Raw genomic sequence first — 16,209 nt, 5'->3', positions numbered from 1 at the left:
TGTGGTAAGGCTCCCTCAGCCTGGCCTGGGCTCTTTAGTGCTGCAGCTCATGGCAGCTCATGGCAGAGTTCACCTGGGGTTGCTCTTTCCTGTGCTGCTTTGATCCCTCCCCATTCTGCTCCATCCCTGCCTCTCCATTTGCATGCGGAGCCAGCAAGGGAGACCGTTCTTCACAGAGCAGCTGTCATAGCGAGATGGAGACAAGGATCTGCTTCGGGCTGCCATCTCTTCTGATGACGTTTTAACAGCCTGGCATTCGCGTGCGGAGGCTTTGAGTCAATAGCACAAAGTCTGCTGGGTGAGAGCCCTGTCCAGCTGTGCGCAGGGCGCTGCGGGCTGCAGGGTGCCTTGTCCCCCTGCTCCTTTTGGGAGAGACCATGGGGCTGTGGCACAGCCTGGGTTGCTCTGCAGAGGGCAGAGATGAGGAGAGCACCCCCGGGGAGCAGGAACCTGTGGTCGCCCAATCCCAGGGCCACTCAGCACTGTGCTGTGGCACATGGAGGTGCTCCCGGCGTGGCTGCGTGCAGCACCCTGCAGCCTGGATCTGCCCAGCATGCCCACGGCACAGAGACACCCATCTTCCCGCACAGCCTGCGCAGGTGGAGCCAGGTATGTGAGTTGTCTAGGGTGACCTTTGACTCTTTGTGTGGTTTGGAAAGCTTCAAGCTTCTGTTCTGTCCCCACCGCCGCCCCCATGGTTTTTCTTGCAGATTCAATATGCAGGCAAAATAAAGCTGTAACTACAGCTCCACCCAATTATTTTTGCTTTTACTGAAGTCAAGCAGCCTCTTTGTGTTGGGAAGGAGCCAGGACCTGGCAGTGCCTATGCATGCTGCTTGCTCGGGGGTGTCACTGGGGATGATCTGGGTATGAGACTGGGGCTTCTGCACTGTTATTGCACTGCCACATGGCATGTTTTGGCTTTTGCGTGCCAGATGCTTTCGTGCAGGCCCTCATGTGCACCTGGTGCATGCGTGAGTGCAGTTTGCTGGGTGGCAGTGCCCCTCGGCCACAGCTGGCCCCCTGCCCATGGAAAGCACTGCTGGAAATGAAGCCGGGAGTAATACAGAGGAGGGAAGGGCAGTTTTCTCAGAGCATCAGTGGGTACCAGCATCCCGCCGTGCAGCTGCAGTTACCTGCCAGGCACTTTGGGTGCCTGTGGTTGCCCTGTAGGCAGGTCCCTGGAGCCACGGGTGTGACACAGAAACTTCCTGGGAAATGCAGAGTGGAGGCAGAGCCACACTGAAGCGACAGTCATGCAACAGAGCTGTCATGCTGCTGCAGTCAGGGGCAAGAGTGTCCCCTGCAAACCAGCGTGTTCCTCCAACCGCCCCTTTTCAACCTGCTTTTCACTCCTCCAGCCCCCAAACCTTCTTGCTAAAAGGCTGGGGGCTTTTCAATGGCCAGCAGAGCTGAGGGTCCCTCCTGGCACCCAGCTCCTGTACATGGTGGCACCCTGCAGCACTGGCCCAAGGGGCTGGGGCATGGTGGGGCTTGCTACACAGCATCCCTGCTGGCACAGCACAACAGCCCCTGACACGGCCCTTCACAGCAGTCCCAGGGACAGGGGAGCTCCCAAAATCTTCTGAGCAGCTTGTCACATCCTGGGGCAGACCACAGCGGTGGTGCCAGGCTGCGCAGGAGGCAGGCGAGCAGGTGGGGAGGATGAGTGCTTGTGCACCTCCTAGGTCAGGGCCATCCATTATTTATGACAGCGTTTGCGTTTCAAGCAGTACCATGAAATATTCAGGGGAGCGAGCCTCCAGCAAATGGTCCCAGACTTGTGGAGGGCTGGGCAGGTGGTCGCATGGGCTCCCTTGGGGAGATGGGGACGGCCGGGGGTCCTGGTTGTCCCACATGTGCAGGGACCGTGCCACTGCTGGCTTGCTCCGTGCCTTGGCAGGGCCCACTGCATGGGGCTGAGCTGTAGCAGGACCCAGAGCCAGCTCCCCCAAATCCATGCTGGCTTTTGGAGGGATGGGGTCATCCAGGGGGATGGTTTGAGTTCTGGTTCCTGTGCATTGAGCACCTTTGGGGTCCTGCTGTGGTGCTGTCAAGGCAGCGAGACCTGTGTGGACATGAAGGCTGTGGGGACCGGGCAGGTGGCAGCACCCAGCCATTGCAGGGCAAGTCCTCCAGGGCAGCATTCAAGCACAGGGCTCCTGGCACAGGTTTCTGCTCCCTGCCCCTAGCCCATGGCTCAGCTGTCTTTATCTGTAGATGTCTTCCCCAGCCCGTGCTTCCTGCGTGCAGACATGCAGGGGGCAGTCCTTCCTACCTCCTGCATCAACCTCCTGGTAGAACGATCGCCCCTTAAATTAGAGGGAAGAAAAGCGAAGCGAAGCGGCCCTGGCTCTGTGCTGCCTTTTGGCTGTCGGTCAGAGGGGATGGACTGTGCTGAAACAGAAGTGATTGTGAGAAGAGGAGGTGCTGGGATGAGGTCTGGGCTCAGTGCTCAGCAGCAAGCAGGGGCCCAGCAGACAGATAGGTGTTCCACACATAGGCTCTGCTTCCAGGGGTGCCGAACAGCTCTCCTAGAGGGCTGAGGTTTGTTCTGTGAAGTCTTGGGAGTGAATTTCCCTCTAGGAAGGGCTGCACATGCGCCTACATCTCCATAGCAACCCTGCTCTGTGCCAGCATTGGTAGGGAGATGCGGGGCTGCAGCAGCATCCTCTCCTTGGGGGTAGACCTGTAGGTGCCTCTGCTGGCCTTGCTGCCGGCGTTGTTCCAGCTGCAGCTTCAAGCAGCACCACCAACTTCTGGCTCCCACTTCAGCCCCTTGCTGCAGGCCAGCCTGGCATTGCAGCAAAGGTGTGGAAGAAAATGATTTCCCTCCCAGATCCTCTTTTTTAGCGTTCAGGGGACCAGCAGCATCCTGAAGCACCTTTTGCGGAGTGGGTGGCAGGGTGGCACCAATTCTTCTGTGGCTGCTTTTGCGTCCTGGGCACTGACCCCGCATCTCCGTCTGGCAGCAAGCAGCAGCTCCCAGCTCCTGGCTGCCTCTCTCAGTACAACCAGGAGATTCTGCAAGGATGCAGAGGAGCTGTGATATCTGCATTGTGGAGGGGAAGATACAATGCCAGCATGGAAGCGGGGTGGTTGCCACGTCTCAAGGATGCCTAAACCTTTAAAAGGGCTGCCCACGCAGTGTGGGCAGCCCCTTTAAAGGGTTAGGCATCCTTGAGACACTTGCGACTGCCAGTGACGCTGATCCTGGGATCCCAGCTGCTGCGGTGCTCGCTGCGGCACCGTTCCCATGATTGGCTGCAGCTCCTGGCAGGAGTGTGGGCAGGAGCCAGGGCTCCTCTCCCTGGCGCACCCACTCACGCACACAGGCAGCCAGGCCGGCACCGAGAGCAGCAAAGCTGTGTGCGCTGCTGGCTTGGCTTTTCAGGGCAAGACACGCTGCTTTGGGTCTCAAGCGGATGATGCACGTGAGCCGCGTGTTCCTCCCGTTGGTGACGGCGTGCATGGGAGTCGTGGTGTACCCAGCGCAGCACCAGCACAGAGGTGAGATGGGGTGCACTGGACTCTCTGTGGAGCATCCTGCAGCAGACTGCCTGCTCCTCACTGGCGCTCCCAGCTCCAAGGTCACCTCGGGGTTGTGATGGGGTCTGAGCCCCCAGATGATTGCCAGCGCGCTGTGGGAAGAGCAGGGCTGAATCCACGCGCCGTTTGAACACGCTGCAGTGGGTTTGTGTTGAGGGTTGCAAGACGTGGCTTGTACTGTCAGGTCCCTGCTGCCGCGTGCTGCTGCTCAACCCCACCGGCACAGAGCCTGCAGCAGGGCAGGGTCTGGCAGAGATGGGGCTGAGCCCCGCCAGGCTGGGGGAGGCGCTTTGGGAAGAGGGGAAGGGGGGGGTCCCAGCCCCACTTGCTGCACTGCCCTGCACTTGGGAAGGCATCTGCTTTCCTGGAGCAAGATGGTGTGAATAAGTGGATTTGTAACAATTTTATGACTTCCCATGGAGGCTGGGATGTTTACACTGTCAATGCCAGGTTTCCTCCACCTGGAGCGGAAGCCTGCACATGTCCCTTCTTGCTCTCTGCTGTACCCAGACCCTACACGGTGAGACCCCTGCATGCTGCAGAGTCATGCGCAGGAGACCACGGGCAGGGAGCGCCCCAGGCTGGGGTTGTCACCACTGCATGCCAGCCCGGCCGGGCCTGCCTGCAGGCAGGTGCTGGCAGCCCCCATCAGAGGGCACCCGCACCCCGTGCAAGCCCAGAGCTTGCCTGGTGTGCACCCTGAGCCTGGGTGCCCGCTGCGTGTCTGCTGCCTGCCCAGCGGGCCCACTCTGCTTCAGTGGGGGGAACTCAAGGTATCGGCTCGCAGGACAGCCTGCGCATGTGGCAAGTATCTCCTTGGAACGACAGCAACGTGGTGGCGTACCTGGCTGCCCTCCCCTGTGGGTGCTGCTTTCAGCTGCTGGCACAGGTGCTGGGGACTGCTGCGGCCGTGCTTCTCTCTGATGGGCCCCCATGCAGCTCCCTGGCCTCTCTGTTTCCACCCCTGGGCTTCAGCAAGGCTCAGTCCTCAGTTTCAGCAACCTCTCTACCAGAGACTGCCCTGCATCCCAGCCCCCTGAGCTCCCACACACAGGGCAGCCCCCAAGTTTGCCTTCACCCTCATACAGAGTTGTCCCAAATTGTGGTGCAGGGCCACTGCATGGCACCAGCTGTGGGCAGGGCTGAAGGTGGGGTCTCTGAAGCCCTACATGGGGCCTCCCCAAAGCTGCCAGTGCAGCAGGGCAGGTTTGGGGCTACAGCTCCATCACCTGGGGAGCAGCTGCTGGTCTGGGGCTTCACTGCAGCAGTCCTACTGCTCTCAGTGCCCAGTGGGATCCTTCGTCAGTGCCATGCTGCTGCTTGCCGTGCCCTGTAAATGCTGCAGACTGGCAGACATGGTTATCACTGGGGAAAATCTCTGCTGCTATTAAAATTAAATGCTTTTAAAATTTAATGGCCCAAAATGAAAAGGTCTGTATTCATTTCAAACCAAGTGAAATAGGGGTATGGGGATTTTTAGCAGCTGAAAGGGAACTTAGAAATAAAACTGGTTAATGCAGGTGAGTCACCTGACCTGGAATCTCCTAGCAAAGCTGAAAATGAGCAAATGGCAAATCTGCTTTAATGACTTTAGTGCCACTTTAAACATTGGAAAGGCTTTGAGCGCTGTGTCCCAGAGCACCTCAGGAGCTGCTTTCATCCCTTTCTGTATGGTTCTTCCAGCATTTTGTTGTTTTTTTATTTTTAGCATCTGCCCAAGCCAAAGGGTACCACAGCACAACTATGACATGGGCCGCACACCCCGTTACCGGAGGCACAAATAACAGCCCAGATTCCCCAGGCCTGAAGGTGACCACAGGTCTGCACAGGCAGGGCTGTTCCCTGGAGTCCCTTGGCACAGCTGATGTTGGAATGGAAACAGTCCTTGTCCTAAATGTGGCAGAGAGCCCACGCAGGGCTGTCCCTGCTGGGCGCAGGGCTGCCCCCATGGTATGCAGGGGCTGTCCCGCTCGGCCCCTTCCTGGCAGGGAAGCCTGGCCACATGTCAGCACCTTGGCACTGCAATGCTAACCTCTTCAGCTTGGCACCGATGGCACGGACCCAAACCTCATGCTGTTGCCTTCACAGCTTGTGCTACTTTGCAAAATGCCTTGGCAGTGGAAATCTGGGTGTACAACGAGCCAGGCAAAATGGGCACGTGCAATGCTCCAGCTGCAGCATCCCTTGATGGGGACAGGGACTGGGCGCTGGGCTGGGAGGTTCCTGGGAAGCTGGGGTGGAGGGATGCAGGGGGATCAGTGGCTCTTCATACTCATTTTGGAGCCTCCTGCGTGCACGTTTAAAGCAGGTGCTGAGATACCTGGCCAAGCACATGATCCCAGAAAGCAACCAAAGTGAGGTTCCCAGTGTGACGGCGAGTGCTGGCACGGGCAGGATGAAGGCTTTGCCTCCCTTGGCTGGGCACAGGTTAAATGGGTCATGTTAGTGCGGAGACACAACCTCCCTGTTCTGAGGTGCACCAGCCCTGGCCATGGTTTCCTTTCCTGTGGGTTAAGGTTGTCTGACCCTCGGTGTCTCTGTTTAAAACTGATTTTTGGCTTGGGCAGACAGACAGCAGCTCTGAGTCACAGGGGTAGGCGGGGGTGGCGGAGGGGCCTTTGTGACTGGCTGAGAGGGAATCAGTGTTTATTTCCAAACACTCAAAGCGATGACAAATTCCAGAGGAGCTGTAATTGTTATAACCTTGAATTATCCGGGAACCAAACTGCCTGCACCACATTGCCTTTGTATGTCTTGGTTTACCCTCCAGGGCTTCCCACTGGGGACAGCCTGAATGCAGCAATTGAGAGGCAGAGGCAGCGGGAGCAGGGACATCTTCTAGCTTTGAAGTTGAGTTTAATCCTGTTAAAAGCCATATGCGTGAGCATACGTTCTGCCTGGTGCTGCAAGCATGGGGTGGTGGTTTCCCTCCTGCTCTGCCAGTCTGTGTTATCACCCTGCAGGTGGGCACCCCCAGGCTGGCAGGGACCTGCCTGTGCCCCATGCTGCAGGGGGCACTGCTCATGGCTCGGGTCCTCACCAGGTCAGGTTAACATAGCTGAGGGCTGCCCCACCACGAACTCCCCACCAAGGCCTTGGGGATACCTAGTGGTCCCCACTGCACAGGGTGTGGGGCTGGGGGAGGAACTGGCCACTGCCCCATTGCTCATGGGGCTGGAGGAGCCTGTGGCAATCAGGGAGCAGAGCACAACGCTTGCCCGGGCAGGGGCTGAGTGACCTGTGAGCCCCATGGAGGTGGAGAGGAGCTCAGCCCTATGCAACACAAAGCCGCAGCAGCAGGGGTCTCCATGCACGGTCCCAGCCTCCTCCAGCCATTAGCCCTCTGGGTGACTCCAAGACCCCTGACGTGTACAGGAAAGTTTGGGACTGAGGCCAGCATTCAGGTGTGTCTTCACTGGCCTTGAAATGGCAGTTCTGGGCCTGCAGCAGTTCTGAGATTTGCCCCTGTCAGAGCTTTCCCTCACACCCCGCAGCAGAGGAACAGCTTCCAGGTGCCTCTCGCAGTCTGGCTTGTGTCCCTGTGCTCTGCGCTGTGAGGCAGGGGGACACATGGTAGCTCCTGAGCAGCACATGCTGGCAGCTGACTGCTCCTGTGGGACTTCACAGGGACCACGGGCTCCTACATGAAGGTGGTTGTGGCTGTAGTTGGTTGCTCCCTGACTTGCAGCCTCCAGAGTTTGTGGCATGAAAACTTTACAAAGAGTGGTTAGGAGCTTTCCCAGCTTTGGAACCATCAGTGTGCCAGAGGGCTACATTGGGTTGGGGCTGGACTCTAAATAGCAATGTGAGCCCCTTCTCAGGCAGATGCTCAATGTGGCCTCTGGGCTGGGCTCTCACCCCACATAACGGGAGTGACTCCATGGCTGTTGTCCCAGGGCATCCATTTCACACACATGTCTCTCTTGGTGCAGGGAGGACGTCTGTTCCCAGCTTAGAGGAAGAAATTGATTTTCTGGCAGACGTGCTGGCCAGGCAGGACGCTACTCGCCCCCACGCACTACAGGATGGCAAGCCCAGGAGTAAGTGCTACTTCCAGTCAGTAAAGTCCTGCTCAGGCCTCTCCTGGGGAGCTGATGGGGCAGGAAATCACATCCAAGGCTCCTGCCTGTCCCTCGCTGGCTAGGACAGAACAACAGTGCCAGCCTGGAGCCGCCAGGTGCTGCGCAGCCCTGCTCTTGGAGGAGGCTGCTGTCCCTCCCCATGCAGGGATGTCCCCTGCTTGCCCCGTTCCTGGCCCTGAGTGACTTGGGCCAGGCCTTCCCTAGCTGCATCCCTCCCAGGCATGCAGCTGGGCACCAGGCATACTGCTCTGCTCACACCCAGCTTTGTCCCATAGCCACCCCAGCCACCACTGGGAGACAGAGAGTGCCCAGCAGGTTGAGAGAGGAGCTTCTGCGGAGGGGCCCTGCTGGCAGCAAGGCAGCTGCCACCCTCTCCACCTCTACCAGCACTGCAGCAACGAAGTATCCTGTGGAGGCATCCCCCATCCCTTCGAATGACGACGTGGTGCTCGGTAAGGCCCACAAGACAGACGTGGGAGGTCTCACGCCCTCACCTGGGAAACACAGGCTGGCAGTGGCCAGGCTGGCTCTGCACTGCTCTGGGCGCTGCAGGGTGGGCGCTGCACAGCTGGGCCTCACCCCAGCGTCCCCTCCACAGGGCTGATCGTGGTGTGCACAGTGGCTGGGATCTCTGCTCTGATCGTGGCTGCAGTCTGCTGGTGCAGGTAAGCACAAACCTGCTGGTGCTGGCAAGTCCTTCAGTGTCCTTGTTCCTGGGGAGCTTGTTCCCCCTGTTCTCCAGGGCGTGGGGAAGGCTTGGAGTAAAGGTAACAGCTGTCCTTGCTGGTCCCACTGCAGACATGCCGCTGCCCATCTCCACCAGGGTCTGTGCTGGAGGGCAGTGGTGGGACACCCCCATGCCAGGCATAGACCATGGCTCCTGAGAGCGCTGGCACATGCTGTGAGCATTGCTTTGGTACTGGGTACTGACTCCCCTGGCATGTTGGTGGCTCATCTCCAGCTCCCTGTGTACCCATGGCCTGCAGGATGGAGGTGGCTGTGACCAGGTCCCCACACAGTGGCAGGGCCACCTGGCCTAAGTGTGCGGCTGGTCACAGGTACTATCACAGAGAACAGGGATCTGTGTGGGAGGGCTGGGGCCCCCAGGAGGACCACTGGCTCCCCTCTGGAGTCGCTCCTGACACTGCTGTCCTCTCCCGTCGGCAGGCTGCAGAAGGAGGTCAGGCTGGCGCAGAAAGCAGACTACTCAGCAGAGAGGATGGCCAGCCCTCTCCCCTATGACAAGATCTCGGTAAGGTGCCCACCTCCCTCCTTGCGGCGATTTTGGAGCTTGGGCCAGGCATATGTCCCCCCCACGTGGCAGGGGACCCCCCAGGTGGCTGCTGTGGGCCCGGGGCTCTCCAGAGCCCTGCCCTCACAGCTGCCATCGCTCTCTTTGCAGCCTGGGGACAAGACGCTGGCTCAGAGTGCCCAGATGTACCACTACCAGCACCAAAAGCAGCAGATGCTCTCCATGGAGAAGTAAGCAACCTTTACCTGGAAACAGCTGTAGCAGCTCCAGAGCTGCCGCAGCCATGCCACAGACTGAGGATCCCAATAGCCTGTGATGAGAACATGTGGTCCCTGCAGGACCCCCCCCCAGGGCCTGGCCCTGGCCCCCAGCAGCAGCTGTCTGGCACACACTGGGTGGCATGTCTCATTACCTAGGGTCCCACTGATCACACCTTTGGCCTTCACCCCCCCCTCTCTGCAACCTCTCTCCACAGGCATAAAGAGGAGCCCAAGGTGCCAGACTCAGCATCATCCGATGAGGAGAACGAGGATGGAGACTTCACTGTGTATGAGTGCCCTGGGCTGGCTCCGGTAAGGTGGGCACGGGATGGCTGGGGCACCTGTGAGCTCTGCAGGGTGCGCTGGGGGGACCCTGTGTCTGTGGGGTGGGCTGTGTCAGATGCCCAGGATGTGTGGCTCATCACAAAGAGCCTTTTAAACTTGTCCTTCATCAGATGGTCCAGTCCCTCTGCCTTCTCCCTGTCTCCCAGTCAGCTCCCAACAGGCCACCGGACTCCAACGGGCAGGAACAGGGCTCCCCAAGAAGGGGCTGGGACTGGGAAGCGGGGACAGCCTGCTGCACTGGGATGTGGGCACGCCAAGGGGTGGCTCGTCCTGTTGGCTTGTGACCTCTCAGACCCAGAGGGGACATTTCTGACCCTGCAGCTCGAAGCAGACCGTGGGGAAGGGCAGCTCCTAACAGCCCTGGGTACAAAGAGCACAAAGAGGCCCCGAAGGAGCCTTTCACATGGTAATGGCTGCGGAGCCCGGCCATCAGGGCCCAGATTAAGGGTCATCATTACATCTTTACAGGCCCATTAAGGGGCAGTTGATGGCAGTCTGGGCAATGAACCCCATTCCTGCCAGCCAGGTTGCTGGACATCGTGGTACGGGTTTCTGGGCCCACAGCCCAGCACCGCACCCCACCGCTGTTCTGGGGTGGCCGGAGGGTCCCAGCTGGGGGGCCGTGGCCTCCCGCCCTTGGGTGCTGCTGGGCTGTGCCCTGGGGCTGGGGTCCAGGCCCGGCCCCGTGGGATGGGGAGGCTCAGCCCCACAGCAGGACCCTGACCTTCTGCTTTTCCCCTCCATCTCACTCTGCAGACTGGAGAAATGGAAGTGAGGAACCCGCTGTTTGACGACTCGTCCCTACACCCCCCAAACCCCAAGTTGCACCAGTAACACCCCCCCCTCCCCACACCCAAGCTCGCTATGGACTGCGTGCAGAACGGCACGGCCCAGGTGCGGCCCGCGCCACAGGGCACCCATGCTGGGCCGAGGGGCGTGGGCCCCTCTGCCAGACTGTTCGACACCTGCCCAATAAACACCCACTAACAGCTATGGGAGGGGGGGTCGCCCCCATTTCCAGAGTCCTTGTCCTCTTTGCCGATGTGATCGCGTCCCTGCCATCTGTTCGCTGCTCCAGCTCCGGGGAACGCACCAGCCCTGCAGGGCGCCCCAAGGGCGATCAGTGCCAGTGACCCCAGGGCCATGGCGCTGCCTCTGTGTTGTGCTTTGAGGAGGGCTAAGGGCTGCTTCCCAATGCAGCTGGGGACGATCGGAGAGGGGTTTGGGGAGCAGGCTCAGGGCTGACAGTGTTGAAGATGCCTGGACAGCCCAGAGGAGTGGGTGCTGCCAGCCAGCTGCGGCGGGGGCCAAACTGCTGAGAGCCCCTCCGGGAGGGACTGAAACTTTCCTAGGAGTTGATGGCATCTCTGGGAGCTTCAGCGCTGACTGGCGCCAGGACCTGCTCAGTCCCCTCCTCCCCAGCTATGTTAGCAAAAGGCAGGAGCAGGAGGGAGCTCAGGCGTGTTGCAGGCATTGCTCCCCGCGATGCTCCTTCAGCCGCCACAGAGGCCACACTGTGCAGTGCCTGGCCAGGAGGACGGGGTCTGCCTGGGTCCCTGGGCCAGCACTGACCCCTCTTTGGGGCTGGTCCTCAGAGGCCCTGGGATGCAGGCAGTCCTGGTGCCACTGCACACACACACACCCACACCCACAAGGTGACAGGGCCTGAGGGACCCCATGCCCAGGCTGTGCCCATTGGAAACAGGATTCCCTAGAGGCCCTTGCTCCCTGCTGGGCTCTCACCCCAGGCATCAGTGCAGTGAACAATCAGAAAGGGTTAAGTATTTTGGTTTTAAACCTGTGTAGCTGTGGAGGAGGAAGGAGAGAGAAGGGCAGGAGCACAGGGGCCAGGAGCAGTAGGCAAGTCACAGTGTCTTTGCTGCACTGCTTCCCCAAGCCACACAGAGCCTTTGGAGTGAGAGCAGCGGGGCAAGCATAGCCATGCCCAGTGCAGAGCAGGAGCAGCCAAAATGCTCCCTCCACATGACAACATTTCCCCCGGCCCCTGCCCTTGTCCAAACCCACACCCTTGCCCAGTGGAGCCCATGCCCTTAGCAGCATCCGCACATATCCCGGCCCATTGCTCTCTCCACGCATCCCATCATGGCAGGGGACAGTCTCCTCCAGTCCATCTTAGGGTCCAGAGCCCCATCTGAACCCTCTGCCCATGTCTATATGTCTGGGTGGAGCATGCAGGAGAGGGTGAGTTGTGCTCTTGCCAGTCGCTGCAAGCACATCCTTGCTCAGAGCCCGATGCTCCAAGTCCCAGAGTGTCCCTGCTGCACTGGCCACAAGCCCTCCAGCATAGGGCCTGGGATGAGTTTGCAGATGTTTTCATGTCCAGCCCCTGGTGTGGACCATCATAGCCACAGATGACCTGCTGCACAAGGGGAGCCCACTGCAGGTGCAGGAGCTGTTGCCAGCACAGGCCCCCCCAGCAGGTACGGCATGGCGGAGACAGTGGTGTGGCCCTGTGTTAGCATGGTGGAGGTGCAGGGTTGTCTCCCCACAGGGCTCAATGGCAGCAGTCATCACTGCACAGATCCTTTTCTCTTCGCCGTGCTGTTACATGCGGGTTGCTGCCCCTCTCCCCAAGACCATTGTTGTTGTATGGATTGTAGTTATTTTAAAAGGAATTTTATTAAACAACCATGTTTGAGACCGATGTGAGTGTGTGCTGTGGGGCTAGGCGGGCTGCGCCCTGCTGCAACTTTGCTCTGTTGCAGGTGCTTGGATGTGGGGCCTGTGCTGGGACCCTTGTGTGTGTGGGGGGGTCTCCTCTGGGGAGCAGGGGATGCCAGGGGCAGGGAGGGGAGCTGCCATTCCCCCATCCCAAAACCTTCCCAAGAGAGAGCAAGAGTAACTGCCTGCCCTCCTGCTCCAACAGCAGAACTCTCCGGGAGCCAACTCTCTGGGCCATGCCCAGGGGTTTTCCTAGACCCAACAAGAACCATTTTACTTTTTTGCTTCTCAGATGTATGTGTTTGCCAGAACATCCAGTCCATTGGGGCAGATTTCCCTGGAGAGGTGTTGAGTGGGAGCCCCCAGCTGTGTCTGCCTGCACCCAGCCCTAAATCACCCAGGGCAAACCCTCCCACCCTGATAATCTCTCACCCCCCAGGGCCGGGCCCTTCGCACCTCGGTGGGGCTGGCAGATAAGGGCTATCGGTGCTCCCTCCCGCCAGCCATTGTGTAGCCCTAGGAGCTCCTCTCCCAGCCCTTTGATCACGCCAGCCCCCTCACACTGATAGAATCTCGTCTCCTCTGGGTTTCGGTGCTGCAGGGTCGGGTGCTATTGTGCAGCCCTGGGCGGGTCCCTCCCTGACTCATCACTGAGCCACCTGGGTACTGTCAGGGTGCTTTGCTCGTGCCTGCTCATGGCTGTCCTGGCCACCCCATGGCTGGGGACCTGGCCAGCATTACCCCCATCCTGACGCCATGCCAGGCTCCCCAAACTTGCTGGGCCCCCAGGTAGGTCTCAGCCTGGCGTGTTTGACCTATGCGCACTGTATGGGGGACACCGGGGTCTCCAGTTGCACGCAGGGCCATCATTTGCACTGCCCTGCTCACCGAGCCCCACCAGGGCTCACCCCTGGGAAAACGCAGCCCTTGCATGATCACCCCCTCCAAGGTCCCCAGATTCATCTTTCCTTTGCTCTCAGAGCCCAACAGCCTCTCAGAGCACACACAGTTTTTGGGGGAGTCTTAGCTTTGAGTAGGAGCCTGCTGCTCCTCCTGTAGCCCATTACAACAGGAAGACCCCCTTACTCAGGGCCCCATAGTAGCAGGAGCCCCGTGTTCCCCAGGAAGTCATGCCTCTGCTGCACGACTGGGCACAGAGGATTCATTTGTCCTGGGACAACACTTCCATGATGCAGACATCCCAGGAAAGACCAGGGTGAGGTAAAGGGTCTGTGCTCAGTCCCTGTCTGCCTGTGCTTCTGTTTCCCCACCTGTAAAAAGGCAGGGAGGAAGGGCTGGCAGGTTTGGGTACTGCAGTGATGTGGGTGATACCCAAATTATACCCCAGGCTCTGTACTGCAGGGTCCCCTTCGATGAAGGCACAGCTCTGGACCAAACCATCCTCCAGGATTTCCATCTCAGCTGGGCTGGTAAGCACCAAGCCTCCTGCCTGTCCTCCTGGGGTCAGCAAGACTGAAGCAGCTTAAAGAGCCCAGGGAGCAGGGGCTCCTGCTGAGCAGAGGCAGCAGGGCAGGCACACAAGGGCAGAGCTGCTGCACAGCTCAGCTCAGGGAGGTCCCAGCCCACTAACACTTATCCTGGCAGCCTGAGAACCCACCACCCGCGTGTGAGGCTGCAGCCTCTCCCCAGCTGTGCCTCCTAGGTTGCTACCACTGTGGGACAAATGCTTCTCCTCGGTCACAATTCCCTTCCCAAAGGCACAAGCTCCCCATCACTGCGAGCCCTCTCCTGCCTGGCCCTGCATGCCTGGCCCTGGCACCTCTTCTGGTGCAGCCAAGCAAACTGCAGTGGCATAGAGGAGCTGTGCTTCCCCCCCCCCCAATGATTCTGGGGTGTAGATGGTGACGTCTGGGTCCAGCTGTGCCCCATCCCCACCAGTGCAGGGCTGCAGCCTACCATATGACTCTGCTTGGTTGCACTAAGCATGAAACTGCAGCATCCAGCACAGAACTGACAGCTGTGTTGTGGATTGACAGTGAATAAAACATCATCTTTGATCACATACTCTCTTAATATTTTCTGTCTCCAAATCAGTGCAAACCGGTGCCAAACCAGCACGCCCAACAAAGGAAAGAGACAAATGTTTCTGCATTTCTGTTGCCCCAGCTTGCTACCATCCTACTGAGCTGGGGAGGACATGCACAGTCCTTTCCAGTAAGCTTTTTCTAGTGGGATCCCAGTGATCTCTGGCTGATCACAGAGCTTGGCCTGCCAGGATGAGCTGCAGCCCAAGCCTGGGGACAGAGCAGGAGGATCTGCCCTGAAAGGGCGAAGAGATGCTGAGCTCCAGCCACTGGCACACAATGACCCCCACCTTACACAGCCCCAGAGATCACCCTATTGAAATGTACAGGGGACGCTGAGAAACCCCACTGACTCGCTCCACATCCCCCAGCTAAAACCATCACCGCCACAATGGGCCCTGCTCCTACAAAGGGCCAGTTCAAAGTCAACGTCTCCCTTCCCCTCCGCCTGTATATGAAAGGGAGCAGGAATGTGTTTGAGGCCTTGGCGGGCAGCAGGCTTGGGCTGCTTCCTGGGGGGATGGAGAGAAAGAGCAGGTTGGCAGGAGGAGGGGGCCCGGCCCAGGAACAATAAATCAAAGGGAAGGGGAGTTACTGCCCAGCCGAGGCATCTTCTGAAACCCCGGGGCCGCAGCTGGAGCCCGGAGGAGCCGGGGCTGATGGCAGCGATTGGAGTCCCGCAGCGAGACCTCCGCAGCCCTGCCTGCGGGACCCGCCGGGCGCACGGCCCCGGCCCGGCTGAAACACGCACCTGCAGCCGTGACTGGGGCGGCGGTGAGGCAGAAGGGCACTGGTGGGAAGGATTCTCACCCGTTGTTTCTCACCCCAGGCAGGTCCTGCAGACACGGGACTCATTCAGGATTGCCCATGTCCCCACTAGCTTTTCGCATCCTTCAAGTTTTCCCCGGTCATTTTCCTTGCCTGCTGTCCCCTCCTAGAACTGCAGGATCGGGGCAGGTTGGTAAATGCCCAGTGAAACCAGCAGGACTCAGGAAGGGCCCCAAATCCACCTCACTTTGTCATTTTTTCACTTATATGAAAACCATCACAAGGGGGTGGTTCCAGTTTCACTCTCCCCATGCGGCAGGGCCCTGTGCTGGGCTATGGGCTGCCACTGGCGCTGCGGGTGCCAGCCCTGGGCACGTACCCCTGCTCAGCCACCATGCACAGAAAACAGCAGCAGAAACCAGCAGCAAGCCGCCTTCATCTCCAGCCTGCCAGAAGCACCGCTGCAGCACACAGTGATGGGGAGGGTGCTCCTCAAGCCTATCTCCTTGGCATATCTCAAGTGTGAGACTACAGAGGCTAAACAACAGCTCCCGGTAATCCGGGTTAATAAACAGGGAAAGGTGCTGGATCAGGCTGCCCCTGCCCTAGCTCTGTCTCCAGGTCAGCAGGTACCAGGCCTGCCTGGCCCTGCCTGGCCCCAGGAGCTGCCATGGGGCAGGCGCATCCCAGCTTGAGCCTGGCCATCAGGAGCAGCTGGCTGTAAGGAGCATCCTGGGAAGCTCCTGCCAGGGAGGAGGGAGTCTCGACCTGGGCCGACAGTTCCATTGCGAGGAGGCAGTGTGAAAGGAAAGCCCTTGAGATAGAGAAAATACCAAGCACGTCCATTGTGGAGTAGATCAGCCCGATAGCGAAGGCTGCAATTAGCCCAAGAGGCACACCCAGAGCTCTGGGGCCTCTAGCCTGCCTCCACGGCACAGCCTGCCACTGCACAGCGAGGGAGGGCAGAGCCGCGCCGTGGTGTCAGGGAGCTGGGAATGCCCAGCCTTGCCCAGGGAGCGCTGCCACTTGGATCCTGTTTCCCACTGCAAGGCAGAGGTGGAGGGGATGGACGAGTGGTGCACGAAGGCACCAGTGTCCCGGCGGCCGCCCGTCCCCAAGGCCTCAGTCTTGCCCCGGCCTCCGCTCCCACCGCTGCGGCTGTCCCCGTCCCCAAAGCAGCCACCTCCGGGGCCACCCCTGCCCTTGACGAGCCCCCGGCGAGGAGC

General features: G+C 59.6%; 1 protein-coding gene across 2 annotated transcripts in view; it reads left to right on the top strand.

Annotated features, from left to right (window-relative positions):
- NPDC1 (neural proliferation, differentiation and control 1) overlaps positions 1-12,149 on the top strand; it is a 31,147-nt gene extending 18,998 nt beyond the window's left edge. The window contains exons 3-9 of one of the 2 annotated variants that reach the window (XM_083807332.1): positions 7,482-7,589; positions 7,907-8,083; positions 8,230-8,296; positions 8,799-8,883; positions 9,034-9,113; positions 9,359-9,455; positions 10,245-12,149. In XM_083807332.1, the coding sequence (XP_083663458.1) occupies positions 7,482-7,589; positions 7,907-8,083; positions 8,230-8,296; positions 8,799-8,883; positions 9,034-9,113; positions 9,359-9,455; positions 10,245-10,322 (692 nt within the window). In that variant the 3' untranslated portion in view covers positions 10,323-12,149. Of the gene's footprint in view, positions 1-7,481; positions 7,590-7,906; positions 8,084-8,229; positions 8,297-8,798; positions 9,114-9,358; positions 9,456-10,244 lie in introns of both variants that reach the window. The other variant, XM_083807331.1, reaches the window with a different exon arrangement.
- The last annotated feature ends 4,060 nt before the right edge of the window (positions 12,150-16,209 follow it).

The sequence above is a fragment of the Anser anser genome, assembly GCF_964211835.1.
Source record: "Anser anser genome assembly, chromosome: 21".
Lineage (NCBI taxonomy): Eukaryota > Metazoa > Chordata > Aves > Anseriformes > Anatidae > Anser > Anser anser.
This window is presented reverse-complemented; position numbering and strand designations above follow the sequence as displayed.